Source organism: Mirounga angustirostris, unplaced genomic scaffold (genome assembly GCF_029215605.1).
Source record: "Mirounga angustirostris isolate CCGP_5_RB_7025 unplaced genomic scaffold, mMirAng1.0.hap1 SCAF_7, whole genome shotgun sequence".
NCBI classification, from domain to species: Eukaryota; Metazoa; Chordata; class Mammalia; order Carnivora; family Phocidae; genus Mirounga; species Mirounga angustirostris.
In genome coordinates this window covers 153,935,361-153,962,980 of record NW_026991715.1, presented here as the reverse complement: position 1 = coordinate 153,962,980, position 27,620 = coordinate 153,935,361, and the positions used below count along the sequence as shown (strand labels likewise).

The window sequence follows — 27,620 nt, the reverse complement described above, 5'->3', positions numbered from 1 at the left end:
TATTCGGAACTATCCTCTCCCCTCTCTCCCCCTTAGCAACCACTTTAGTTATCTTCCTAGTGAGTGTTTTAAGAGAAAAAAAAAGCAAATCTGTATTTGCATTATTGTGTACACCTTGTCTACATATCTGGAGGTCATTCCTTATCATCAGTGAGTCTTCCTTCTTTTGGTTGCATGAATGTACCTTACCTCCAGTGGTGGACATTTGTGTTCTTTCCAGTATTACAGATGCCACAATGAGTAACTTTGTGTGTGAAGTCCTTTTCTTTGAGGTGAAGTCCTAGAAGTGGAATTGCTGGGTCCGGGGCGCCTGGGTGGCTCAGTCGTTAAGCGTCTGCCTTCGGCTCAGGTCATGGTCCCAGGGTCTTGGGATCGAGCCTCGCATTGGGTTCCCTGCTCCACAGGAAGCCTACTTCTCCCTCTCCCACTCCCCCTGCTTGTGTTCCCTCTCTCACTGTGTCTCTCTCTGTCAAATAAACAAATAAATAAGAATTGCTGGGTCCAGGGGCGCCTGGGTGGCTCAGTCGTTAAGTGTCTGCCTTCGGCTCAGGTCATGATCCCAGGGTCCTGGGATCGAGCCCCGCATCGGGCTCCCTGCTCAGCAGGAAGCATGCTTCTCCCCCCTCTTCTGCTCCCCCTGCTTGTGTTCCCTCTCTCACTGTGTCTCTCTCTGTCAAATAAATAAATAAAATCTTAAAAAAAGAATTGCTGGGTCCAAGGGTAAATGCACATGTCATTCTTTTAGATGTTCCCAAATTCTCTGTGATGGAGGAGAGTCCCTATTTCCCACAGCTTTGCAAAGAAAGTATGATGGCAAGTGTTTGGATGTTTGCCAATCATATAATGAGAAATTTTATCTTAGTATAGCGTTTTTCTTTTCTTTTTCTTTCTTTCCTTGGTGGGGGTTAGCATTTTTAACAGTTCGTTTGAGGTATGATTGGCAGAAGTTAATAAACATATTCACCAGCCCAGGTTTCTTCTTGCTCCTTTGTAACTCCCCCCCCCCCCCCTTTATCCCCAGCAGTGCACAGGGAACCACTGATCTACTTCCCGTCGTTAGAGATGAGCTTGCATGCTCCAAAACTGCATATAAATGGAACCATACAGCATGTACTCTTTTTATTCGGTTTCTCTTAGCATCATGATTTGTGGTTCATTCACACTGCTGCACAAGCAAGGGGATGGGTGTGTTTCCTGGCTTGAGGGCTGCGTCCAAGTGTCGGTTCCTGGCCCTGCTCCCTGCCACACTTCTACCACCAGAGAAAGACCCCAGGCAGAGTCGCAGGTGCTTGGGGCAAGAAGCTACAGGTCTGGTGAGTGCTGGGGGAGTTCCAAGCCACACAGTATTGAGTGTCTGCAACCCCACTGCGAATCCAGCTGTGACTGTCACCAAGAGGAAAGTGTCATTTCAAGTGGCATTGGAACATAGAACTTTTGAGTTTACAGTTTCATGAACTTTAAGGATAAATGGAACCAACTAAGAAACCTTATGCTTCATCAGCAGTCTTACTGTTAGTAGGAATATTGGTGTTCATACTTTGAAATTGTGTAGTGTTAAATTAGTTAAAGCTAGTGACTGTTAATGCTAAAACAGATTGTTTTCTGAGAAAGAAATAGAAGTAACCTACTAAATTTGGAATAGAAATGTAAAGTGTACATTTTTTCTTCTTTTATTATTATTATTTAGTATTTTTAAAGGATTTTATTAATTTGAGAAAAAGATCAGGAGCGGGAGAGGGAGAAGCAGACTCCCTGCCAAGCAGGGGCTCGACCCAGGGACCCTGAGATGGTGACCTGAGCCAAGGCAGACACGCAAACAACTGAGCCACCCAGGCACCCCTTCTTTGTTCTTTATTTTTTTTATTTTTAATATTTTATTCATTTATTTGACAGAGAAAACGAGCAGGGGGAGCAGCAGGCAAAAGGTGAGGGAGAAGCAGACTCCCTGCTGAGCTGGGAGCCTGATGCGGGACTCGATCCCAGGACCCTGGGATCATGACCTGAGCCCAAGGCAGACGCTTAACCACACTTAACCGACTGAGCCACCCAGGCACCCCTTTTCTTTGTTCTTTAAACACACACGCACACATTTTCCAGCTCTGCCCCAATAGCAGTGGGCTCTAAGCACCTGGATTGTGGTGTCGTCTTTGTTCTTTAAACAAACACACACACACATTTTCCTAAGCACCTGGATTGTGGTGTCTGCTTAACACTCCTCTCTCCCCCCGCCATAGGCATGGATTGACTATTAAAAACAGTATGTTGGGGCGCCTGGGTGGCTCAGTCGTTAAACGTCTGCCTTCGGCTCAGGTCATGATCCCAGGGTCCTGGGGTTGAGTCCCACATCAGGCTCCCTGCTCGGCGGGAGGCCTGCTTCTCCCTCTCCCACTCCCCCTGCTTGTGTTCCTGCTCTCGCTATCTCTCTCTCTGTCAAATAAATAAATAAAATCTTTAAAAAAATAAAAATGGTATGTTAATTTATAATGGTAGTTTAAAAACTCAGCCAACACTGAACAAACAAAAACATAATTAATCACTCTTGGAAATAACTAGGGCACTAACTACTGACAATGAAAGTGGACAATGAAAGGAAAATAATGAAACGGTTATCCTGCCTTTTATCCACAAATTGCCATGCAGGATAACCTAGTTGATTGGGAAAAGTATTTACAGAGGAATCCCTTCAGATAAATGAGTAAGGAATGATAGAATTTAAAGACCCCATTTTTGCCATCCCTAATGTGGTTCTGGGACTTGCATGTATATCAGAGTCACCTGGAAGGATTGTTGAATAATTCCTGACCCCACCGAGGACATCTGGTTCAGTAGGTCCTGGGGTTGGGCCTGAGAATCTGTATTTGTAATATGTTCAGGGGATGATGTGGTTCAACAAACATGAAGGAGGTGATTTTCAGGAAGAAAAAACAGGTGGAAAGACGACTGACAACCTCAGACCTCCATCCCAACCAGCAGATGAAACAAAGTATGGCCAAAGAATTTTGCAGAAGTGGAAGTATAAATACTTCATTTAAGCATCATTTAAGTGTTGGGACAATGAATGAAAAGCTGGCAAAGCCATGTCCATGAAGCATGATAACAGAAGGGCTGTTTGGTTTCAAAGAACTGAGGGCAGTGCCTTCCTTATGTCTGCTGCTTCTCAACCAAAAATCAACCTGCAGACCATTTTCATGAGCATTCTGAAACCAAGAAAACCACTGGGGAGTAGGTGGTCTGGAAATGCAAGTTTCTGTGGGACAGAATATTTCATACTGGAAATGTTTTATACAATGTGTGTTTAAGGTTTCTAAGAGAACCCACATGTAGGGGAATTGACACACCAGAGAAATTTTTTTTTAAATGTGCATCAAGGTAAAAAACTAGGATGCTGACCTGAGAGATGTGGATGATTTCTAATACGGATCCAAAGAAGCAAAAAAGAGAACAATATTCTTAAACTGTCCATAGCAAAAAAGAGAACAATATTCTTAAACTGTCACTAAAATGACACAAAACTTAAAATTCCATTCCCCAGGCACCTTGATCCATTTCAAGTGCTCAGTAGCTACATGTGGCGAGTGGCTCCCACACTGGACAGCAGAGCAATCCCATCCTTGACAGTTCGGTTGGCCAACACCAATCTAGACATTTGCTAGTATCTTACATTAAACAGCACGTATGATAAGTTGACCTCCACTTAGTAGGACACCTGAGTTAAATAAAAAGTGGTAAGTCATTCTCTTTCATACTGAATTCTGACAAGAACCTTGGTTGGAAAGGAAGAGGAGGCCTGGACACAGTTGGCTCTGTCTCCTAGAATTCTGCACCAGAGTCTGTAAAAGGGAAAGTGACAGGGAAGTTTTCTAGCATGTAAAGGTCACAGTGCAAGCCGCTGGTGGTCCTGATGAAAAAATCAGGCGCAAACAACGAATCAAAGTGGCTTCAGAGGGAAAGATGTTGGTGTGGATACATACACAATGTGGTCAGCAGCCTCCCAGTGGGTCTCCTGGCCTCCACCTCACCCGTTCATCTTCTGAAAACTGCCCAATGTGAGGAAGAGATGAAACAGGCAATACTTGCTGAGATCGCTGGGATTTCATAGCTTCCCTGGCCCTTCTCTGCCCTTTGATTCCAATGGTGCCTGAGTGAGGCTCCATCACGGCCTGAAGGGCACCCCTCCACCCAGATCCCGGTCCAGGCAAGAGCTGCCCCAGGGAAGCTGTCTGCGTGCCCAGATGCCACTTCCCAGGTCAAGTAAGTTGCGGAAGCCTTGGGCGAGCCAGAGGGAACATATTCTCTAGCCTCTTCTATGGGAATGTGCCCACTTGCCACATCCGTTGTGCAGAGGGAAAGCAGAGCTTGCACAGGAACAGCCGCAGTTTTTAAGGATCTGGGTCCTTCTTTGCTGTGTATCCATAGAGTCAGGAGTGTTTTCTAAGAAGTTTTCCCCAAAATTTAGACTCCTAAGATGGTTTGATTTATTCCAAAAGTACTTATGAATCAACTTTTGGCCAGTCAAGAATGGACACATAACTTCCTTGGTCATCCATTTGTTGAGGGCTTACTATATGCCAAAGACATAAGATGAACAAGAGGGTGGACTGTGAAGTGTTAGGAATGCTAGGACCCTGAAAGAGCCAATGTTTAGAAAAATTCTAAGGATAATAAAAGAGGCATTTTCCAACTGGCCCCAACATTAGACATTACGGACTACCGTTACCAGGAGGAAGAGAGCAGTGTTGCCTTTCAGTTATCTCTACTCTCCCATCCGATCCGGGAGCACTACATCTACTTGGAAAGCTTGGAACAGACCTGGTTAGGAGGGAATTGAATCCCAAGACAGGCGGGGGGAGAGTGGCAAGTGCATTAATACTTTAAGTGATTGAGTCAGTGGAACTGGGCAGGGGCTGATCTGCCTTTCTGTTGGCAAGTAGGCGGTCACCCCTGTGGCTGCGCATCTTTGTAACCGGGCGACAGGACAGCAGGCGACGCCCTCCCCATCGGGGGCAGTGGCTCACAGCGACGACTGCAGGACGTGGGCCCGCCCTAACAGCGTGGCGCAGGTGCTGCGGCCTACCTGCCGTGTTCTGTCCAGACTCTGGGAGCCAGAGGCGCATTAGAAACGAGGGCTGGGGCGCCTGGGTGGCTCAGTTGGTTGGGCGGCTGCCTTCGGCTCGGGTCACGATCCCGGAGTCCCGGGATCGAGTCCCACGTCGGGCTTCCTGCTCGGCGGGGAGTCTGCTTCTCCCTCTGACCCTCCTTCCTCTCATGCTCTCTGTCTCTCATTCTCTCTCTCTCAAATGAATAAATAAAAATCTTTAAAAAAAAAAAAAAGAAGAAGAAGAAAGTGAGAAGACGGGGGCGCCTGGGGGACTCAGTCGGTTGAGCGACTGCCTTCGGCTCAGGTCGTGATCCTGGAGTCCCGGGATCGAGTCCCGCATCGGGCTCCCTGCTCGGCGGGGAGTCTGCTTCTCCCTCTGACCCTCCTCCCTCTCATGCTCTCTGTCTCTCATTCTCTCTCTAATAAATAAAAATCTTAAAAAAAAAAGAAACGAGGGCTGACGGGAAGGCAGGGACCGCCGCTGGGCCGACCGCCCCAGGCCGGTGTCTGAGGAAGCCTTCCGCACTGATGGTACATCCGTAGACTACAGGGGTGCGGGCAGGCGCGGGATGTTCCTTAAACCCTCATTTCCTAGTAATTACCGCCCCTTTAGGAGTCAGCCTTCAGGGAGGCCTGGGCCTGCCTCTCTGATCTCAGGCGGCGCTCTCTCATCAGAAGGGAGCGGACTTCGCAGCTGGCCTGGAGGCCTGGCCTGAGGGCCGCACGCGGTGGGAGCCTCGCGGGTGCAGCGCGCCTCCCCGAGAGACGCCGGGCACCACAGGCAGGCAGAGCGGACTGCTCCTGGGCCCTGCAGCGGGCGGGCCGAGGCGGTCCAGGTGGGACACGGGCGGGAGAGCGAGCCGGGGCCTGCGGCCGCCGCTGGCACGCGACCTGGTTTCCCTGCCAATTGGCGGAGTGGCACCGGACAACGAGCTTCAGCAAGCCGCAAAACCCTGGCTATTACTTTTGTGGGGTTAGAACCGAAGAGGAGCCACGAAAGGGGGGCCCAGCGCTGCGGAAAGTTCTAGAAAAGATGGCTCATGACTACTTTGTGAGGGGAAGCTCAGAAACCACCCGAATTCACTAAGGCGTGGGAAAGCCCCGCCTTGTTGAGGAGGTTCGAGAGGAGTCCTGTCGGCGAAGCCGGCGTCACGCAGCGCCCTCGTCCCCCCGGGGAAACTGACGGAGTCCGCACGCACGTCGCCTGGCGACCCGGAACCAGGAAGCCGGGCGAGCGCGGCCGCCGGCCCTGAGGAGGACCCGCAGGACGCGCCGCCCCGAAGCTGGCAGGGGCTCCCCAGCGGGCGGAGCCGCCGGTGAGGGGCGGGTGACGCCACAGGACGACGCACGGGGGACCGAAACGCTCCGGGAAGGCGTGTTCTTCCCTTCGGTCACACTCCCTTCCAGAACTTCTTGGAGCAAGAATTAAACACGGTCGAGGGGAGCCCTTCCGCGCCTCTTGTCCCTCCGCCCTGCGGACCGAGCGCCTTCCGCACGCGGCTCCGCGAGTCCGAGGCGGCCGCCGCGGGCACCCGCCCAGCCCCGGGCGTCGCCTAGCAACCGGGCCGCCCGCGGGGAGACACCGCCTTCGTGTGGCCCCGGAAGTGACGGAGCGCCAGGCCCCGCCCCGGCAGAGGCGGAAGTGGAGCCGCCCGGGCCTCTCGCGTTCCCGGGGGACCTCGGCCCTGCGGTGCGCCTGGGCCCATGGCCGCCTACTCCTACCGCCCGGGCCCCGGGGCCGGCCCAGCTGGAGGCGCGGCGCTGCCGGACCAGAGCTTCCTGTGGAACGTCTTCCAGAGGTGAGGCCCGGCGCCACCGGGCGCTTAGGAGGCTCTGCCGGCCTCCTTCCTGGCTCCTTTGGGCCTGCCCTCCGCCTCCTTCCCGCTTCCCTTCGTCCTCCCGCCGCGACCGGGCCTGCTTCCTGGCTCCCTTGGATCTCTCCCCGGCCTCCTGCCCGACGCCCCCAGCCCTCTGCTGCCGCCCCCTGGGCGCCTCCCTCCCGCCGGGGCCCTGTGGGGGTGCGGAGCCCGCTGCGGATGCTCGGGGGTCGCGGCCTCCACCGCCCCCCCCGCAGCTCCCGGGGGGTCTCCTGGGGATGCTTGCTTGAGGTGAACAGAAACAGGCCACTTCTGCGCTGTTACGTTGCCAGCGGCAGGCAACGAAGCTGGTGCCCGCCACCGCAGTGCCTTCCGGCCGGAGTCGTCCCCCCACGTGAATGAGTGGCGGAGCCTCGAATGACTCATGGCCGGGACGGGCTTGCCTGAGGCAGGCTTTGTGCTGTTTGTGGAAGGAGGGGAAGCGGCGGGGAGGAATTCACTGGCCGAGGAAGACGAAGGAGGAAGGCCCGAGAAGGTGCAGGGAGAGAGACGAGGGGTTCGGTGTCTCCGCGGAGAACCAGCGTGGACTTGGGCGGTGGCGCGCCTGGGCGGAGACACGGCGCTCACGTGTTTCACTGCCCCGCGCAGTGCGGGCGTGAGACGTCCTAGCCGAGCGCAGTGGAAGGTCCGTGGGAGGGGGCATGCCGGGGCGAATGCCGCGTTAACGCAAGCGTTGCGTGTTCATGTTTGCCATGCTTTGCTTGTTCTGCACTTTCAGTCTCCAGCCTGAGTGCTCTCGATTTTGTAGGGTTGATAAAGACAGGAGCGGAGTGATCTCGGACAACGAGCTTCAGCAAGCACTGTCCAATGGTGAGTGGGGCCGGGCCATCGGACTTCTCCTGAACTTTGAGCCCGACCAACCCGTAGTAAACAGTTTCTTTTTCCAGGTGCAGAGGCGTTGTTAAGGCCGCACTGTTATTACTGGCATGTGGTGGAGGTGCTTTTGATTTATTTTGCCAAGTGATGTCCTGCTCCAAGCGCCTTGCTGAGCTCGGACTGGTGCAGGGAGGCGCTTCTTGAGAAATGGAGGCTGGGGTGCAGGTTTTCGGGAAGGAGAGGAAGCTTAGCTTTGTACAGCAGATACACTTAAGGTACGTTGAAGATCACTGACTTTCTTAGGTAGGCCCGTCTTTGTGACCTCTCTGGAGAGGATCATCAAGGTGCTGGGGGCACCATGGGGAAGTGATTGGGACGTCGGAGGTGTGGCGCTGGCAGTTGGACTGTGGGAGGCTGGTCTTATCAGTGGGGGAATACTAGGTGTTCAGACAGGGATACGGGATCATGGCTCTTGTGTGGCGGTGTGTTGGGGGCTCTCCGAGGAGTTCTGTTCTTGCTGGTTTCAGCATAAGTAATCCGTGGAAGTACTGTTTGAGACCTTTTACTTCATTAAATACCCAGCTGCTTTGCCCTTTTTAAGAGTCCCTCAGATGCCACTGTCTTTTCTGGTTCTTAGATTTGTAGCTTGTCTTTCCAGAGGTGTGCCATTTAAGGTAGAAAGGGGTTGATTCTAAGATGTCGAAAGACCCATTTTTATTAGTGGGCAGCAGTTTGATGTTCTGGAAAGAGTAAGGATGCCAGCACTGCTTCACAGTGCTGGATATCGGGTGGTTAAAGGAGTGTGCTTACCCTCCTTGTCGCACATACCAGACATTTAGTGTTAGTCTTGTCACTGCGTCATGGTTTGCGTGAAGTGCAGGATTTGTGTTTGCAGATTAATATGTCTAAAGAACAGTAGGTAGTACTGACTTCTTTTTCCAGTATTTAACACTTGGGCCGCAGGTATTGGTGTATGACTTCGTGTGTATTTATGTAGCTGTGTTCAGGAAACTAAGAAATCTCTTTACTTCTGCTTCGATGGTTGTGCCTTCTTGATTTTTCTCGTTATTAACTCCTTTCCATTTTTTGTGTCTCCAAAGCTTGAGTTACACTTAGAGGAGTAGAAGACAGGGTTACTACTAGAAAGATGCCAAAACAAACTGGAATCCAGTAGGCTGTGATCTGGCAAATCTGGCTTAAAACTTTCTAAGTGTTGGGGCACCTGAGTGGCTTAGTTAAATGTCTGACTCTTGATTTCGGCTGAAGTCATGATCTCAGGGTCGTGAGATCGAGCCCCCCTACCCCACCCCCATGCAAGCACGCTCACTCTCTCTCTCTCAGAAAACAAAAAAACTTTCTAATCGTTGACCAAACAGATGTTTTCTCATCATATATTAAAGAGGGTGGCCACTGCAGTCAGAGTGCCCTCGGGGGTCATGCTTTGCAGGCATTCCTTTTGAGTTCTTTTCCAGTAAGTGAGGACCAGTTCATGACCCATGTCCATTTGGACACCTTTTTGTCTGTTTGCTTGAAGTTTTGAGAGTGCCACCCAGGTTTGGGGTTTGTGTGAAACGTCCACTGGGAGTGATGGGCACACTCTGACCTCATTAGCGTGATGGTGTCCACCCTGGGGGCTCCTGTCTGGATTCAAATCCTGGCTCTGCCAGTTCTAGGAATGTGACCTTGGGCAAGGACTTGACCTTTCTGGGTGGGTGGTTGGAGAAAATGCATGGAGAGTGCTTGGTACAGTGCCCGGCACATAGCAGGGTTCAGTGTTGTCAGCTGAAAGTATAGTAGTATTGTTACTGGCCAGGGGGTCAGCTCAGGGGATGGTGGTGATGATAGTTGCCACTCACTGAGCATCCATTGCATGGGGGCACTGTGCTGGGCACGTAACAAACCTAATCTCAGATCAGCATGTTGTGGGAGCCCTGGGGGTGTGGTGGCGGCACCTAGTCTGACCTATAGCGTTAGGCTCCTGTATTTTCACGAGAGGGTGTCAGTGCTGCCCTTAGTTCAGCTCGTTAAAGCATACGGGTCTTTACTCTGTCAGAACATAATCTTGAACTCAGCTACTACTAAATATCCACCAGGAACCTGTTTAAAAGAGAGTGAATTTTAACAATTGCCTAGAGGATGTTTTGTTCACTGTTGCTGAGATACTTTGAAATCGGTACCTAGTTTAACTCAGCTAGTAAGTATGGTTGGGACTCTCAGTGGTCTTTGTGGAGGCACTTGTATTGAGTTGGCCGGTGGGCCTGCCTCAGCTTTTGTTGGAGGCGTGGAAGAACTGGCCTCACGAAGCATGTAGTCACGGTTAACCTGGAGAGAGGCAGGCCCGCAGCCAGCACGCCCTCTGAGCCAGGGGTGCCCGGGAAGCAGCCGTCCTCCTTCTCCGTGGGAGCGTGGTATCTCTGGTGTTCTGAGCACCTCTGGTGGCTGTTGTGTCTTGTTTTGTTTATATCTTATTAACCCTGAATCTTTTAACCAATTACATTTTCCTCTTCAAATTAGCTGCTAAAAAATTTAAGTTGGTGGCTTGCCACTAGCATGAACTTAGAATTTTGAGAGGTCAATTTTACTGACCTGGTCTTAGATCCCTTACTTTCTTATCCTCCTACTTTTCTCTTCCCATCCAACGTAATTAAAATTTACTTCATTTTTGTTCTACCATGGATATCTTTATAAATTTCTTTAAGTTCTTTCTGCAGTAAAGCAGGTTATTAATGATGCAGATCCCGAGAGTAGGTGAGTTACCCCTTATAGCTCTCAAGCTGTGGAGCCAGAATCTAAATCCGGATGTCTGTTGCTGGTCCCCCTCGGTGCTTCTGCTCATGTTATGCTCACAGGCACTCAAAGCATGCTGAGCCCCGGTGTCTTCCCACCTGTCTCTGTGGTGGTGTCCACCCCCTTGCATGGGTTCAGTACTCCTGCATTGATGTAAGCTGAAGCCGTGTACATCCCGAGTTCCAGGTTTTCTGCCTGGAGGGATGTGCCTGCTGTTGAGTCACTGTGGCATCGCTGTAGTGTCCTTGACACTCCGATCTTGTGATCATTGTGGTAGCTGTCTCTGCCACTAGAAAGGCCACTTCCTGAAGGAGGCCAGGCCGGGCTCCTGTGCAGAGGTGTAGTGTGTGCGTGGAAACTGGCCACTGGGTGGGCCCGTCCTGGTCCTCTCCACTCCCCTTGACTTCTGAGAGCTAATGCAATTGACATTATTTTGACTTCTAATTGTTCTCCCAGGAATGGGCTTCTGTTTTCATATTAGAACTGGATGGAATATTAGGCTATTTCAGGACGTTGGTTTACTTAGTCTATTACTGGTGGGAAAACTGAAGTTTCAGACTTGCATGGTTTCTCACTTTAATTAAATCTGTGTGTGTGTGTGTGTGTGTGCTCTCTGCTAAAATGTAGTTGAAACCATCCTGAAAGAGTTACTTGTGGGTCCCATACACTGAGTCCTTTATAAGACTTTTTTCCATAGGAAAGCTTCTAAAACTGACTGCTCTCAGGAAGGTGTGTGGTTAACAGGTATGAAGAAAGACAGAAGACTGTTCTCTTGCCTTCTTTTGAAATGACATGTCATAAACTATCTCAGTTTGGTACCTTTTTTTTTTTTTTAACTTGCATGATATTTCTTAGAATTGCAGGAATTTAATTTTGCTCAAGCCTCTCTTTTGTGCTTCTGCAGGTTTGCCTTCACATAATCTATGTAGGTATTTTGTGGAGACATTTTTTACCTGCACTTTAAAAATAATCCATATATTCTTTTTAAGGTATTTTTATCAAAATAGAGTTCCAGCTCTCTTGGGGATCCCATATTAAGAGGAAATGAGGGAAATCAGACCATATAAGCGACAGTTAGTTCCCTGCAGACCGTGCTTCTGATCCCATCGCTGCTCCTGCCCCCACAGGCCCAGTTTTGTGGGTAAGGGTGTTTGCTGCTTTAGAGATTTACCTTCAGCTTCCTTCTGTCTGTGTGTGGGGAAGGACTCACTCAGCAGGCCTGGATTGCTCAGAGTCCGCTCCTTCCTAGGAAGGGCTTTGATGGCTGGCTACCTCCTGTGATGTTTTGACTGAGAAGAGTGTTTTGTCCACCAAGGGCCTCGAGCTGTATGATACCTGTTTGCCTGGATAGTTGATGCTAATAGTAGGATTTATGGCAAACACCTGGTTTCCCTCTGGATATCTGGAGCTTCCATGATGGACTCCCAAGAGAAGCCCTGGACTCTAGACATGGGAGCTTCCCTAGTGGACAGTACTTGGCCTGTGTCCTCACAACTCGTAGCTGAAGGAGTAAGCACGTCCTGGGCAGCACTGGTGTCCACTGGACTCCTCCTGGTGCCTTTTCCCCCTATTGATTTTACTCTGTCCTTTCATTGTAACAAACTGACTGAGTATTGGAGTCTTAGTGAGTCATGGAGCCTGAAGGAGTTCTTGAGGACCCCTAGTACAGCCTGTCCTGTCTGCTCTTTCCAGAAACACGCCCAGCCAGAGTTTCAGATAGAAACAAAAGAAAGTTGGGATTTGGTGGACCTGGCTTTACTGACAAGTTACCCTGTAACCTTGGGTGTATCGCACTTCTGGCCCCAGTTTCTTTGGATCTAAAAATAGGAAGACTGGAAGTTTAGATCCTTTTCCTCCTTGAGCCAAGCCCCAGTCCACTAGATCATGCATCTGCCTGGTACAGAACTGGGAGACAATGTATCTACCGGGATTGAGTTTACAGTGTTTCACTTAGTCATTTAGATTGTTTCTAATTTTCACTAATGTAAATACTGTAGTAATTTGACTCCAAATTTCATAGAACCAGTTTTTAGAAGTGACATTTATCACATCAGGGGGTATAGGCATCATTAATGCTGTTGATCAATATTTAGATTGCTTTTCAGAAAGGCCATATTTCTAGTTGTGCTATTTGAAGCTGTAACTGAAGAAAACTGGGAAAGTATGGAATTTTGCTGAACCTGAAGAGGCACCAAAGTCTTACAAGTTCTGTGCATTGAATGCCAGTGCTTGGTGCCCAGCCCTGCAGGACCCGCTACACCTCCTCTGTGTAGAAAAGCCCGGAGGGCTGGCAGTTCCTGGTCTGATGAAGTAAAGTGGAAAGAGATCACCAGTGATGACATTTTTAAAAGTCTGATTTTTATTTTTTATTTATTTTCAAATTATATTTATTTATTGTTTTTGCCCCCAAAGTCTACATGTTGTAGTATTTTGGCTTCGCTGTGAGTTGTTGAGCTTTGATGTTCATTCTGAGAACCAGGCCACAGGACCTGTACATGATAACTAGTCAATTAACTGTTGGCTGTTATTATCCCTTGGTTTCTTTGGAGAGTCTGGCCCCATTTGGGTAACAAGAAGGATGAGCAGAGGAGCCTGCCTCCACCTTCCCTTGCACAGCAGCCCTGCAGAAAACCTGTGGGTCTCGTGCTAGAGGGCAGCCTCTCTCCATCCTTGACTCAGCTCAGGATGACCTATTGCTCTCCTGAGCCTGGGACCCCTGCCATCCTTAGAATCCTCCAGCATGGGTGCTGGTTCCCCTGGGTCACCTCAGGGGTGCACTCTCTGGGTATTCCATGCATGCCTGTCCAGGTGGCACCGGGTCCTCACCACGGCAGATGCGCATGTTTCTACATTACTTAACTGTTGCACTTGTGTTGCTTTTGTTTCAAACTTCTCTGGCCAAGTCATTTGCAGAGACGGCCCCATGATGCTTCTTCTGCTCACAGTCAGGATGGACTGTGGAGGCTGCCTTTACTTTCACTGATTGAGGGCTCATCAGCCTGTATCAGGTGGAGGGGAGACAGGAAAACAGGGCCAGGGAAAGGCTCCAACAGGTGCATTGGGTTCCTGGTGTTTCTAGTCAGTGCTGGGCTATCTCCTGTGGAAGAGCAGTTCAGGGCTTGCAGCAGCTAGGTGTGAAGGAGGGAAAAACAAACAGCAAAGAAGTAACCCTCTCTGTGTTTAGAATTTTCCTTTCTGTTGGGTTCTTTGTAACATAGTTTTCAATAATACCTTTCCTAATAGCTTTATATACAGGCTTCTGCCCACTCTCCCTCCCCAAATGTCTTGAAGCCTGCAGAAGATGCTTATCTAGCCCCCATGTGTAGGGATTGGGGGCAATGTGGGCGCTCAGGGAAAGCTCTCCTGGGGACACATTTTTCCTGTGGCTTACAGGAGAGGTGAGTGGTGAAGGGTGTGCATGTGTTGGGAGGCCACACTTGAGGTGTAGAGAAGCATGTGCATGAGCCCTGACTAGAGGGCATGGCCCTCTAGATCTGTGGTGGGAAGCCCAGTGTGGTAGAGTGTAAGGGGTAGTACCCTTCAGACTCTCCTGCCCAGCACCCACATCCAAATAGGCCTCAAACTTGAATGAAAGGTCACTTTATGTGAGGTCAGGGGATGGATTTTGGGGCAGGGGCGGGGGGCGAAAACAGTTTTATATATAGAAGAAAATATGAGGTTTTATATAAGTGGGATGTGGGGAGAGACACTGCTTTCCCTCCACATTAAAAATATTTTTACACTTTGTTTTTAGTGAGTATAAAAATTGATAATGGTATAAATTACTCTGAAAACAGATTTTGAGGCATAAGGGTATCTAAGGTATCTAGTGAACATTTCATTACCAGTTGATAAATGGTTCTATCAGATTCAACAATCCCCTTTATAACAAATACTTGATAATAGCCCCATTTTTTTTTTTTTAAAGATTGTATTTATTTATTTGACAGAGAGAGACACAGCGAGAGAGGGAACACAAGCAGGGGGAGAAGGAGAAGCAGGCTTCCCGCCAAGCAGGGAGCCTGATGTGGGGCTCAATCCCAGGACCCGAGCCGAAGGCAGACGCTTAACTGCCGAGCCACCCAGGTGCCCCGAATATCCCCATTATTATTCTGAAGTGAATCACACTCTCAATGAAAATAATATGCTCAAACTATAATTTTAGGAGAAAATTTTTATGGCATGGTTTTATGGTATGTTTTTGAGTATGCTTCTCAACTTACCTGGTGGCTGCATTCCTGGAAAATAGAGTGTATATTAAAATGCTGTAAAACCAGGAGCACCTGGGTGGCTCAGTCGGTTGTGTGTGTCCGACGCTTGATCTCAGCTCAGGTCTTGATTCTCAGGGTCGTGAGTTCACGCCCCTTGTTGGGATCCACACTGTAAAAAAAATAAAGAAATAAAAATTAAAAAATACTATAAAACCATATCTTGTTTATGTAGTAAACGAGAGCGAGTCCCCGGCCTCATGTCATTATAAACAGCTTTGAATGTATGTCTGTTGGGGCCTGAGGGACTCCTGCACAGTGAGGGACCGAACCCAAAAGACGACATGCTTACAGCCCCCGGTGGTCATGGCAACCAAAAATGTCCCCTGGGGACTATGTCCCTGCTGAGAACTGTGGTCCCAAGGTCTTCCTTGAACAGCAAGTTACTGTCGTTAGCTACTGATGTTACAGATTAGAATCTTAGAGCTTGCTGTGAAAACTATTTTCTCTGACTGTTTCCTGTCATTTATTTTCAGGCACATGGACTCCATTTAATCCAGTGACTGTCAGGTCAATCATATGTAAGTAAAGGCGCAGGCAGACTCCTGTCCTGCTTGGATGCAGGTTGTGCTTTCTGCCTTGTTCCCCTCACCCTGCCCTCCTGGCCGAGCACTTCAGCTTGAGTTCCCGGTTCTGAAGAGTTCACGTACATACAGGACCAGCACGTTTCACACACCGTCCATATCTTGCATGGTTGTTGACTGGTGGAAACACTGATGCTCGGTTTCTGACCTCATTTTTCCCTTATGTGAGCTTTCACTGAATTACAGTGTACTTCTGAGCAACCAAGAGCGCTCCTGTTTCAGTCTTATATTGGCTTCTTTACGTGAAAGGGACCAAGTGATTTTTTTCTTGGTAGCAGGAGTACAGACAGTTTTTATGTATATTTTTCACCATTTTGCCATTATATATAAATACAGTTATAGATTCTTTCATATTTGGACCTGGAATTAGGCTGATTTTGTTTTTTTTTTCAAAGATTGATTGATTGATTTATGTATGTATGTGTTTATTTGGGGGAGAGAGAAGGAGAGAAGCAGACTCCCCGCTAAGTGCAGAGCTCAACGCAGCTGGATCCCATGACCCTGAGATCATGACCTGAGCTGCAATCAGGAGTTGGAGGCTTAACTGACTGAGCCATCCAGGCACCCTTAGGCTGATTTTTTTAATGAAAAGCAGGTCTTACTGAAAAAAACTAAAATCTAAAGCCAGTAGGGTCTTTTTCTCACTGCAGTGGGCCTGCACTGGTGGTTGTAGGTCCTCTTGGAGAAAGGAAGGAGCTGAATTAGGAGCTGGGAGAGTGGAGGTGGCTACTTCACTCTGAACCTCCGTTTCTTCCTGACAAAGCAAGAGCACCCTCCAGGCATCGTGTTTCTGTAGAGGCTACTTCTGTGTCAAGCGTTATTTCTGCTGTGGGTCTGCGGGTGTGTTTTCTTGCACTTTCTTTACTGTGTGCCTCACGTCTGTCTCAGGTGGTTTAGGGGCTGTGGCTGGGTAACCACCCAGCAGAGGAGATCCAGCCCTCCCATCAACGAATGAGCATTTCTTACCAACACTTGGGCATCTGCTGGCTAAGCACGGGGCTGGCCCCGAGGGAAGTGTGGGAGTGGCTGTGCTGGGATTGAGCTGCTTGCCAGCTAACCTTGAGTTACCAGCTACTGTGTACCACTCATGTTCCTTTCTGTCTCAGCCATGTTTGACCGAGAGAACAAGGCTGGCGTGAACTTCAATGAGTTCACTGGCGTCTGGAAGTACATCACAGACTGGCAGAACGTCTTCCGCACCTATGACAGGGACAACTCTGGGATGATTGACAAGAACGAGCTCAAGCAAGCACTCTCAGGTTTTGGTAATTCACTTATCTTGATTGTGTAGCGTATTTCATTTTGGAGGCCATTTTGGTGTCATTAACTTTTTTTACTTTGGTCAATTTATTGATTTTTTTTGAGAGTGGGGGAGGGGCAGAGGGGGAAAGAAATCTTAAGCAGGCTCCACGCCCAGCGCAGAGACTGACTTGGGGATCGATCCCACTACCCTGAGATCATGACCTGAGGTGAAATCAAGAGTCTGATGCTTAACCCACTGAGCTACCCAGGTGCCCCTCAATTTACTGATTTTTTAACTGAAATTTTTGTTGACATCATACTGATTTATACCTTGATATTATTTATATCATGAAGGCTTATATTTGACTTGGAGACTTTATGTGTTTTTTTCCATCCAAAATGAGATACAGGCTATGCAATCGTTTATCATTTGTGAAATGGAGTGGTGTGACATGCACATTGAGAATGTGATGGCTTTGGAAGCAGTTTCACGTGAATAAGGGAAAATAAAACGTCCGGCAGCTTATAATTCATGATACATCACAACACACAGCAAGACGATCACATACTTGTAGGAGATGATTCTGTAAGTGGCAATACCAGTTGCTTGCCTCAGGCACAGCGATACTAGGCGTTCAGGCTGCCATTCTCAAGTGCATGTCAGCCCAAGTGTGCCGTGCCACCAGGGGTGTCTGCCCAGCCTTGCCAGGGTGGGTCAGTGGGCCTTCTGATGCTGGTGTGTGGGTCTGAGAGGGTGTTGGGGTTTTGTGTGTGTGGAGGGAACACGCACATGGAAGACTTGTCCAAGGCTTGTGGGAGTTACACCCAGATTCTGGTGTGTTTGGGATGATCTCACTCAGCCCTCCGTTTACTGGGGCCCTATTACAAAACTCCTGCTACATTTTGCTTGAAAGACTGCTTATGAATACCTTCTAGAAAAAAAAATCAGGCAAGTTAGTTTATAATGTACTATTTTTTCTATAATGTACTATGTTATTATAATGTACTAATGAACTTGTAGGTATTTTGAGTTTTAATAATACAAAGTACATCTTAATTCTCATGTTAACGTGTTGTTAACTTCTACCCCTTTTCCTTTGGGCATGCACTTTTTGACTGTCTTCTCTTTCTTTTTCCTTTCTTTCCTTATGAATTCCTGTGGTGGTCAGTTAGAGGTTCTGGGACTCCATAGGAAGTTTGTGTTCTCAACTCACTCACTAGGTGTGGGTCAAGATTAGGGCAGGACTTGACCTCAGGTTCTCTGCATTGAGACTGGGAACCCAGCTGACTTTGCTCTGCCCTTAGACAGGGGAACGGGTAGGGACATATGGAAAGGATGGTGGCAGCCCTCTACAGAGAGTGGTCCTGGAGCTGGAAGGAGCTGGAGGCCTGACTGGGCCGAGGACAGCTTGGGAGGAACCTGGGTCCTGTGAATTACATCCAGACAAGTGACCTCAGGTGTCAGGGAACACGGCACTTTCTAACGTTGTCAGGCCCAGAGCCCTCTCTTTCCTTCGTGCCCGTGGCCCACTGGGTCCTTAGAGCTCACGGTGGGAGCTCTGAGGCGGGCAGTGCCCCGGCCTCTCTGGCCTCTGAGTCCCTACTATGGCTTCAGGGTCATGGAGGTCATGTGGCAAGGAATACAAGACCTGTGTGGTGTTAGCCCAGCATGCTTTATTCTGCATCCCTGGAAGGTGTGGACGTTAGCTCACCAAATCAATGCTGTGGACCCACCCTAAAAATTAGTAGCCCATTTGCGTTAGGGTCCCGGCAGGTCCACAAGCAGCCCCCACCCTTTTCATGCCTTTGGCTGGTTATAGACACGGGTTGGTGTCCTGTCCCAGGTCTGTCCCTTGCTGCAGTTTCTGTCCCTTGAAGAGTAGTTACTGGTTAGCGTCCAGGTTTGTGAAGATGTGCTGTCGTATGGGGGTGCTGGGAATAGGCAGTTGGTGACTCGTGGGGTCTTCAGGCCAGCCAGGCCTCCAGCTCCTTCCAGCCCCAGGACCACTCTGTAGAGGGCTGTCACCATCCCTCCCATACAACTAACAATCCTGTGCTTGTTAGTTGTCAGGAGAGAACCTCACTCTCCTAAGGTCAGGGTGTGGCCCTGTGGCCCGCACGTCAGGTCCAGCAGGGGCTGATGCTCACGGGGGTCACAAGCCAGGGGAGCTGCACACAGAGGGCACCTCCGTTTCTTTTCTTCCATTTAAATGAAGTATAGTTGACATAAATGTTATGTTAGTTTCAGGCCTACAACATGGAGATTCGACAGCGCTCTCCGTTAGCACTCACCACGACTAGTGCAGTTGCCATCTGTCACCATATGGTGTTGTCACAGTATTATTATTGACTCTGTTCCCTAGGCTGTACTTTCATCGCTGGACTTACTGTTTTATCATCTGAAGTTTGTACTTCTTAATCCCCTTCACCCATTTCTCCCATCCCCCTACCCCCTCCTCTCTGGCCACCACCGGTTCTCTGTACTTACGAGTCTGTTTCTATTTTGTTTCTTCATTTGTTTTATTATTAGATCCCACATATAAGTGAAATCATCTGGTATTGGTCTTTCTCTGACTTATTTTTTAGCATAATGCACTCTAGGTCCATCCATATTGTTGCCAATGGCAAGCGCTCATCCTTTTTTATGGCTGCCTAATATTCCGGTGTGTGCATGCGCACACTACCTCTTTATCCATCCATCAGTCCGTTACTTGGGCTGCTTCCATATCCTGGCTATTGTAGATAATGCTGCAGTGAACGTGGGGGTGCAAATATCTTTTCGTATCAGTGTGTTTGTTTTCTTTGGGTAAATACCCAGTAGTAGGATTATTGGATCATGTGGTAGCTCTATTTTTAACTTTTTGAGGAACGTCCATACTGATTCAAGGGTGGCTGCACCAGTGTGCATTCCCACCAACAGTGCACGAGGGTTTCTTGTCTCCACATCCTTGCCAACATGTGGCATTTCTAGTCTTTTTGATACCAGCCCTTCTGACAGGTGTGAGCCACCTCATTGTGGTTTTGATTTGCATTTCCAGAGGGCACATCCTCTTAATTTACGAGGGTGGGGTTATCATGACATGGATTTTCACTGAAGAAAATTCTTAGAGAAGAGTCTGCTCTCAGAGTTTGCTTCTTATGTAAATGTCTCTTTTATAGGTTGTTTGTTCATCATTCATTTTTCTAGTCTGACTTCTGTTGGTTTTGTTCTCGCTACGATAATATTGAGGACCGGGGAAATTGGAAGCTAATCCCAGGGATGATAGAACTTGCTTACGTGGTCTGCAGAGATTGTGGATGTCTGGGCGGGAGACTGCCACAGCGATGGCCATCATCTGCTGTCTACGCCCTGGATGAGCTCAGCCCTGACCAGCCTGGGCCTCTTCCTTACCTGTCCACAGGCACAGGTACCAGGTGTGAGGAGAGGAGACTCAGAGGGGCTGGGGGTGTGACCCCCATCCAGGACCTGTTGTCTCTTTTTTTTTTTAAGTCAGGGATCCTGTCTTCTACTCAGCTGGCAGGGAAGGGGGCCCTGGATTTAAGTCACAGATGGATAGAGTATGCTGACCACTCTGGAAGGTACTGTCATGTGTGTGCATGTTTGAATCTTTTTTTTGGAAAAGTAAGTGTTTCTGCAAGTTATTAACTATGAAATTCACTCAGATGATAGGTGTACATACATCCTCGCAAAGATTCCAACAGGACGGAAAACCGGTAAAAATACTTTGGCCCCTGGATCTTGTCTCCTGAATAAGTAAGGACACCACAGTCACACAGGTAGTGGGATTAGGAGGGAAGTAGGTATCCTTGTTTAGAGTGGCCCTGAGAGGTGTCCCACAGGCTAGTGGCCGCTGTGTCCCTGCATCTTCAGAACCACCTCCCTGCTGGAGACCTTTCCAAGACATTCAGTGAGTTGAAGGTGGCATCAGTGACTCTTTGTCATAACATTTGTGCAGTCTGGAGAGAAACCATTGGATGACCCTTGAGTGGTTGTGAACTTTAGGAGGCTGCCTTGCTCCTTGTAATCTTTCATTTCCTAATGTCAGTGTGCTAATTTATAGAGGGGAGTACCCATCAATGAATCTGCTACTTCCCTGAGTTTACATTTTGTTTATTTGGAAGCCTTCAGTGATACAATCTTTCAAATGTAAAATGAAACCATTTGTAAAACGAAAACTTCACAACGAAGCTGGGCTGCCCTGCGGGGTGATTTTTGGGGTGCAGCACTGTGGGGTGAGTATACTTGATGTGAACGAGTGAGCTCACATTAATGACCTGCTGCGCCTGGCAGCGCTGGCCTCCGAGTAACACTCACCCTTCCAGAAAGAGGGGGTAGTCTTCATGTCGGCCATTCATGGGACTGTAGGCGGGGCGCATTGCAGAATGATGGCTTCGTTCCCAGAGTGCATATGAATGATTTTGTGCCTCGAGTCTCCCACCCCAGCCTCGGTCATTTGTTATCACCTGATGTCAGAGGCTGTGGGGCCTTTTGGAAGGAGGACGTGGATGTTGATGGGAATGTCCACTCTCCTGGCCCTCTGTTCATCCTCATTCTCCTCTTCAAGGGTACCGGCTCTCTGACCAGTTTCACGACATCCTCATTCGCAAGTTCGACAGACAAGGACGGGGGCAGATCGCATTTGACGACTTCATCCAGGGCTGCATCGTCTTGCAGGTAATGGGGGTTCCATGGGGGCTCACCATGAGCGGAGAGGTGGAGCAGGCAGGGAGTATCCGCGAAAGCAGAGGAAGAGGGAGGTGCCATTCTGGAATTAGCGATTTAATGGAGTAAAGTCAGTTTTCGGGGCTTATACAAGTTAGTCTTGTCTGTGGAGAAGGTGTAACTCTATTACACGGAAGTATGGCCCGCAGTGCTCTTTCTCCCCGTGGAAATACCGCTGACCCTTGAGCAGCATATGGCCCAACTATGCAGGCCGTTCATAGGCAGACTTTTTTTTGATAAATATGGTAGTGTGCTGAAAATGTATTTTCCTTACAATTTTCTTAACATTTTCTTTTTCCTAGCTTACTTTATTGTAAGAATATGTACATAATGCGTAATACATATAATGTACAAAGTAAGTGTGAATTGACTGTTAATTGGTAAGACTTGGTCAACAGTAAGCTGTTAGTAGTTACATTTTGGGGCATCATAGTTATATGTGGATTTTTTTTTAATTTTATTATGTTATGTTAGTCACCATACAATACATCATTAGTTTTTGATGTGGTGATCCACGATCCATTGTTTTCGTATAACACCCAGTGCTCCATGCAGTATATGCCCTCCTTAATACCCATCACCGGGCTAACCCATCCCCCCTCCCCCCCTCCCCTCTAAAACCCTGTTTGTTTCTCAGAGTCCATAGTCTCTCATGGTTCATCTCTCCCTCCAATTCCCCCCGCCTCGTTTTTCCCTTCCTTCTCCTAGTGTCCTCCACGCTATTCCTTATGTTCCACAAATAAGTGAAACCATATGATAATTGACTTTCTCTGCTTGACTTACTTCACTTAGCATAATCTCCTCCAGTCCCATCCATGTTGATGTAAATGTTGGGTATTCATCCTTTCTGATGGCTGAGTAATATTTCATTGTATATATGGACCACATCTTCTTTATCCATTCATCTGTTGAAGGGTGTCTCGGCTCTTTCCACAGTTTGGCTATCGCGGACATTGCTGCTATGAACATTGGGGTGCATATGGCCCTTCTTTTCACTACATCTGTGTCTTTGGGGTAAATACCCAAGAGTGCAATTGCTGGGTCATAGGGTAGCTCTATTTTTAACTGTCTGAGGAACCTCCACACTGTTTTCCAAAGTGGCTGTACCAACTTGCATTCCCACCAACAGTGTAAGAGGGTTCCCCTTTCTCCACAACCTCTCCAACATTTGTTGTTTCTTTCCCTGTCCATTTTTGCCATTCTCACTGGTGTAAGGTGGTATCTCAATGTGGTTTTGATTTGGATTTCCCTGATGGCTAATGATGATGAACATTTTTTCATGTGTCTGTTAGCCATTTTGACTGCTCCAGGGTTCATTGCCCCTAACCCTGCGTTCAAGGGTCAGCTGTATTATAGAGCAGTCCCTTCGAATGAGGTCGTGTTTTCTAAATCGAGTGGGTTATTTACATGTATACTCTGGTATTTTTGTTGTATTTTCATTCTGAGGAAATGGGTAAATTTTCCATCGTGATCTTTACTGTGCCCTGCCTTTTTGTGTGAGGGAAGTTCCAAGACAGGACCTGGCGCCTCATTCAGGTGTTAGAGCCAAGGAGCTTCTGGTGGAGCTCGTGAATCCCCCTGACCCCGGCACCTCACATCTCCCTCCTATGGCCTTGCTCCTTTACCTATGAGAGAAACAAGTGCAGACCTTGAGCATCCTTTCCAGAGACAGAGGGCAGGAGTAATCGAGCCTGCCCTGCCGTGCCCACACAGGCCCCCCTGCTCCTGTCTCTAGGTAGGGATCCAGGTTACCTAGATTTAAGCTTAGACATGCAGTGAACTGATAAACCCTTAGATAGCTTTCAGAGTTTTTATTATGACAAATTAAAAAAAAGAGAGAGACAAAAGAATGATGAACTCGTGTGCCCATCGCTCAGGTTCAACAGTTTACCAGCTGGTGGACAGTTTGATGTCATACTTCCGTGATCCTAATACCCCCCAGCCCTTAACACTGACACAGATTGCATTTGTGGAAGGCAGATGTTTTTTCCATAAAGAGAAGTCCTTGTAGTTTGAATCCAGGTTAGGGTTACCTCTTGTCAGCCCACTGAGAGATGTGAACAGTCCGAAGTTTTTAAATATAATTTGGAATTTTGAGAAACTTTCTCGGGTTTTTTTCCATTAGAATCCTAGGTCAGTAAAAGTGAAATTTCTGTGGCCTGCTAAGTACAGTGAGTCTGGGGAAAGCCCAGTCCCTGTTGTTCAAGGCCTCGTTGGAGAGCCAGGTCTGTTAACATTTGCGTCTTGGCTTCCTGAAATGGGGAGAGCCTTACCCCATCTCATCCCACCCCATTGGCAGTGTCGTCTGAACACTTTAGAAAACGATGTAGTGTATAAGTCTCATTATTGTCTGCATCTAAATTGCTCTAAGGTTAGGGTTTTCATTTGAGGTTATGTCCCGTAAGTAAACATCTGATCCTTTCTTCTTAAGCAAAGGTCATCGAGTGTAGGCTTTCAGTAGCTGAGGTAACGTGATCTGAGTCCCACGAGAAGCTCGCCCAGTGCCTCCGCACACCTCTGGGCTGAGGACAGGCCAGCCAGGAGGAGTCTGTCTTGCAGCAGCCGCTGGCCCCTGGCTCCATGCTGAGCTGGAGGCCTGACTGCCAGTCCTGGTCCCACCCACCCTTCCCGAGTGACCCTAAACACTGGACAGAGGTGGGGAATGTAAACGAAAAGCTGCAGGCCACAGGTAAAATATCCTCAAAAATGTTTTCCTTCATCTGCCTTTCTACAAAAAGAGAAAGGCTTTTTAAAAATGATTTTTTACAAAAGAACACGAAAATCTGTAGAAATCTTGGGAAAATACAATTAAAGTACAAAGAAGAATTGCCCATTGTTCTTTAAGCCAGCGTTACCTGCTGCTGGTGTTTTTGTAGTTGGTTTGACGTTAGCGTCTCAGCGTGCTGGGACGCTCCCGGCTAACGCCCGAGTGGACAGTCAGCTGCGTCAGGCGCCCCGTCTAACCTGCCGCCAGAGGGCCGGGCGCCAGTCTGCTCTCATGATGAACCTGGGCACTGTTTTCTTCTCCTGTCCTGGGGAATTGCATTCTGCCTGCTTCCTTTTATCACGTGTGATTCCTCAGGCCTACTGCAGTTGTCCAGCACCCCTCACCTGGGGTGGCACTCATCTAATTGTCCCTGCTGTTGGGTGCAGGGCTCTCCCCTCTGCTCCTAACCTGCTGTGGGGGGATCAAGCTTGTGAACAGATTAGGGTGGAGCCCTATGATTGGGGTGGTCAGGAGGGACCCTGAGGCTGGTATAGGGAGACCTACCCTTCCATGTTCTGTGTCTGGGCCTTCACCTGCTGGGTGTAAGGAAGGGGCCCGAGTCAGGGCTGGTTTCCCTGTGGCCTGAGTGGCAAGTAGCCAGAGCAGAGGTGAGCGTTCGAGGAAGAGCCCCCACGACGTTGGTCTTAGAAAAGGAAGGGAGGACCCAGGCTCACCACTGGACCACTTGGGAAACCAGGGCCTGGGACTAGAGGGCTCAGCCAGGACCCAGGGCTGTGGTGTATCGATGAGTTGGGCCTACAGCCCACTCCCTGACCTCTTGACCAGCTTCCTGTATTCATCCTCCCACCCCCTGCTGTCCCACCAGACCGCAGCATTCTCCATGATGGACAGGCCTGAGGGTGGTCAGGGATACCCACCCATGCCTTCTTGCCCTGGTTTCCGTCAGAGTTGGGGGTGTCTGGAGACATGGGTGACTTTGGTTCCTAAATGTCTTTTTACCAAATACATTTTGTTCCTTCTGTTTACTAAATATCAAGATCTAAATGCCTGTTGTTTCTTTCCCAGAGGTTGACCGATATATTCAGGCGTTACGATACGGATCAGGACGGCTGGATTCAAGTGTCATATGAACAGTATCTGTCCATGGTCTTCAGCATCGTATAGCACTGGCCTTTGCAAATAGCAACATGACTTATGGAAGGAGGACTAAAAATGCCAAATCTCCCTTTAAGGAAACGGGACACAGATGCAGTTAGATACTGTTCTTCCTTTAGATTTTATATAATTAACATTTGGGGACCTGACTGTATATATGTGGATAAGCTGATAAGGTTTTTGCAAACGTAACAATAGTTATAATCATTATTCACATACAGACATTTGATTTGAGACTGTTCAGTTGTGCCATGAGGTAAGATATGATAATGTTTCAGGTGTCCTGCATGCAAAAAATTCATCATGTGCATTTCTAGATAGCTCCAGGCCTATAGTGGAAATACTTTTATTAGCCATTAGGAATTTAAAAATAATACGGAACCTGCACAGAGGCTTTTATGTGCCTTACATTTTTTAAAACGGGGTTTATTGTATTTGTTTGGATATGCAACATAAGCAATAAAGCAAATGCGCCCCCTGTCCCAGTCTGCGTCAGATATACTCACATGGGAGCTCGCAGGGGACCAGGACACCTTCTGGGGTGTCCACCTGAGTCTGCTTATGGGAAATCCAAGGATACCGCCATCCTTTGTGGCAGGAGTTAGTTTAAATTTCATAAAAACTCCCTTGAACATATAAATCCAGATTTGGTTTAGAAGCGTGTGGGTTTCTGTTATTTACGATGATTGAGTCCTGCCCTGCAATGATCTGTTAATTGTGGCTTTCGAACATGAAAGTGGGGTGCAGGCAGCTGGAGTGGTCGTCCGTGTCGCCTGCTGTTGACACACAGCCAGTCCCTTCACCCTGTCCCTCGCGGGATCACTTGAGGCTGTTTTCTGCCTCTTTCCTCTCTTTAGCGTGCTTCCCCCAACCAGAATTTGGGGCAGCGGTTGCGAGGACATTCGAATGGGTGTCCAGTGATTTATAAATGGGTCTGGGACATCTGAAATTGGTGTCCCACGGGGGTCCTGTTGGGGGCCTGTGCTGGTTGGGAGGGGGCCGTTTCTGGGTTTATCTGTGGCATCTGATTAGAAAGGTCAGAACACCACTGATCACACAATATGTGGGGTTGGGATAAAGAATCTGTGGGGCTCATGGACTGGCTCTGTGAGCTCAGTGGGGGATGGCCCATGTGGAGGTGTCTTTGGGGATTTCTACCACTTTCCATGTTGGGTGTCTCTCCAGGCATCAACATGCTCATGATGCAACACCAGCACATGACCCCAAGTTCCATTTCAGTGAGCTCCATCCCACCCCATACCCCAAATTCTGACTCCAAGAGACTTTCAGACCCAAGGCCCACACATTGAGGTGCTCAGGTGGCTTCTCTCTAGGTTCTCATAGACTTCTTGGACTCCATGTCTCCCAGCTAATAAACCCCATGCCCTCACCCCCAGGCCACGCACCCCCTCTGCTGCCTGCCCGCTCCCCTTCCCTACACCGTGGGTACAAGAGGTGCCTTTGGAAGATGCTGCTCTCATTTCTCCCTTGACCCAGGCCTGCAGAGACCTCAAGCTTGGAGTGAGGGTGGCCCGTGTGGCTGCCCATCAGCCTCGCTGTGCTCTGTCCTGTGCACGTGGGAGCCCCTCCCCTCTCCCTGCACCTGGACCCCCTCTTGAGCTGGCCTCAGAGCAGCTCGAGCCCTTGGTGAGGCACCTACCCCTAGTGCACAGTTGGTGTTTGAGCTCCACGGAGGCCACACAGGGGACACTGAGAGACCTGTTCTCTTGCTGGGTCAGCCACAGAGAAGGAACTGTATAAATGGGTGATGAGCCCTGCACCGCTGATTCTGGAAGGGGAAGGAGAGGTATGCAGAATTTTAACAAAGATACAGTCTGATTGGGGATGGGTAAGGGTCTCATGTTCTCTGGTTAGGAAGGAAGGGCTGTTCCTCTAATAAAAGTGTGGGCTTCTCAGTACCTCACAGGCACGGGGAAGAGAAACACAAGAGCACAGTACAGATGCACTCAGATGTGTGGTATAGATGCATGTGGGTGTGATACACTCCGGTGTGGTATGAATAATACTCAAATGCAGAGTACAGACATGCGTAGGTTAAGTACAGATGCACGTGAGTGTGGCACAGATACTCTCAGGTGTATGGTACAGGTAAACAATGATCGAGATACTCTCAGGTGTGGTGTAAACCGGTACAGATAATCTTATGTTTGTGGTACATGCATGTAGATGTGGTGTGGACAGGTATGATACAGATGCTCGGGTGTGTGGTACAGGTACTCAGGTATGGGACACAGATGCACTTGGGTGCTACAGACAGGTACTCAGGTATGATGTGTGTGTGTATATATATATAATTTTTTTTAAGATGTATCTATTAGAAT

General features: G+C 48.7%; 1 protein-coding gene across 12 annotated transcripts; it reads left to right on the top strand.

The window, feature by feature from the left end:
* The first annotated feature begins 6,453 nt into the window (after positions 1-6,453).
* Positions 6,454-25,758, top strand: PDCD6 (programmed cell death 6). 12 transcript variants are annotated; one of them, XR_010413385.1, is made up of 9 exons: positions 6,465-6,897; positions 7,724-7,785; positions 15,323-15,367; positions 16,537-16,695; positions 17,077-20,079; positions 20,163-20,251; positions 20,336-20,426; positions 21,238-21,347; positions 25,189-25,303. XR_010413385.1 is itself a non-coding variant. In XM_045864019.3 (7 exons), exons 5-7 carry the CDS (start codon positions 16,539-16,541, stop codon positions 25,285-25,287), a joined length of 366 nt encoding a protein of 121 aa, XP_045719975.1. In that variant the 5' UTR covers positions 6,845-6,897; positions 7,724-7,785; positions 7,863-8,066; positions 15,323-15,367; positions 16,537-16,538; the 3' UTR covers positions 25,288-25,758. The 12 variants fall into 12 exon arrangements, 8 of the variants coding, with proteins under 8 accessions (XP_064453001.1, XP_045719966.1, XP_064453000.1 ...); XR_010413383.1 differs by lacking the exon at positions 17,077-20,079 and having other exon boundaries at positions 6,454-6,897; positions 16,537-16,689; XR_010413384.1 differs by lacking the exons at positions 17,077-20,079; positions 20,336-20,426 and having other exon boundaries at positions 6,455-6,897; positions 16,537-16,689.
* The last annotated feature ends 1,862 nt before the right edge of the window (positions 25,759-27,620 follow it).

Coding starts and splice junctions, on each gene's coding strand:
- PDCD6 (XM_045863977.2), top strand. CDS start 6,803: ATGGCCGCCTACTCCTACCGCCCGGGCCCCGGGGCCGGCCCAGCTGGA. Junction 6,898..7,723: donor CTGTGGAACGTCTTCCAGAG/GTGAGGCCCGGC, acceptor TCGATTTTGTAG/GGTTGATAAAGACAGGAGCG. Junction 15,368..16,536: donor GACTGTCAGGTCAATCATAT/GTAAGTAAAGGC, acceptor TTTCTGTCTCAG/CCATGTTTGACCGAGAGAAC.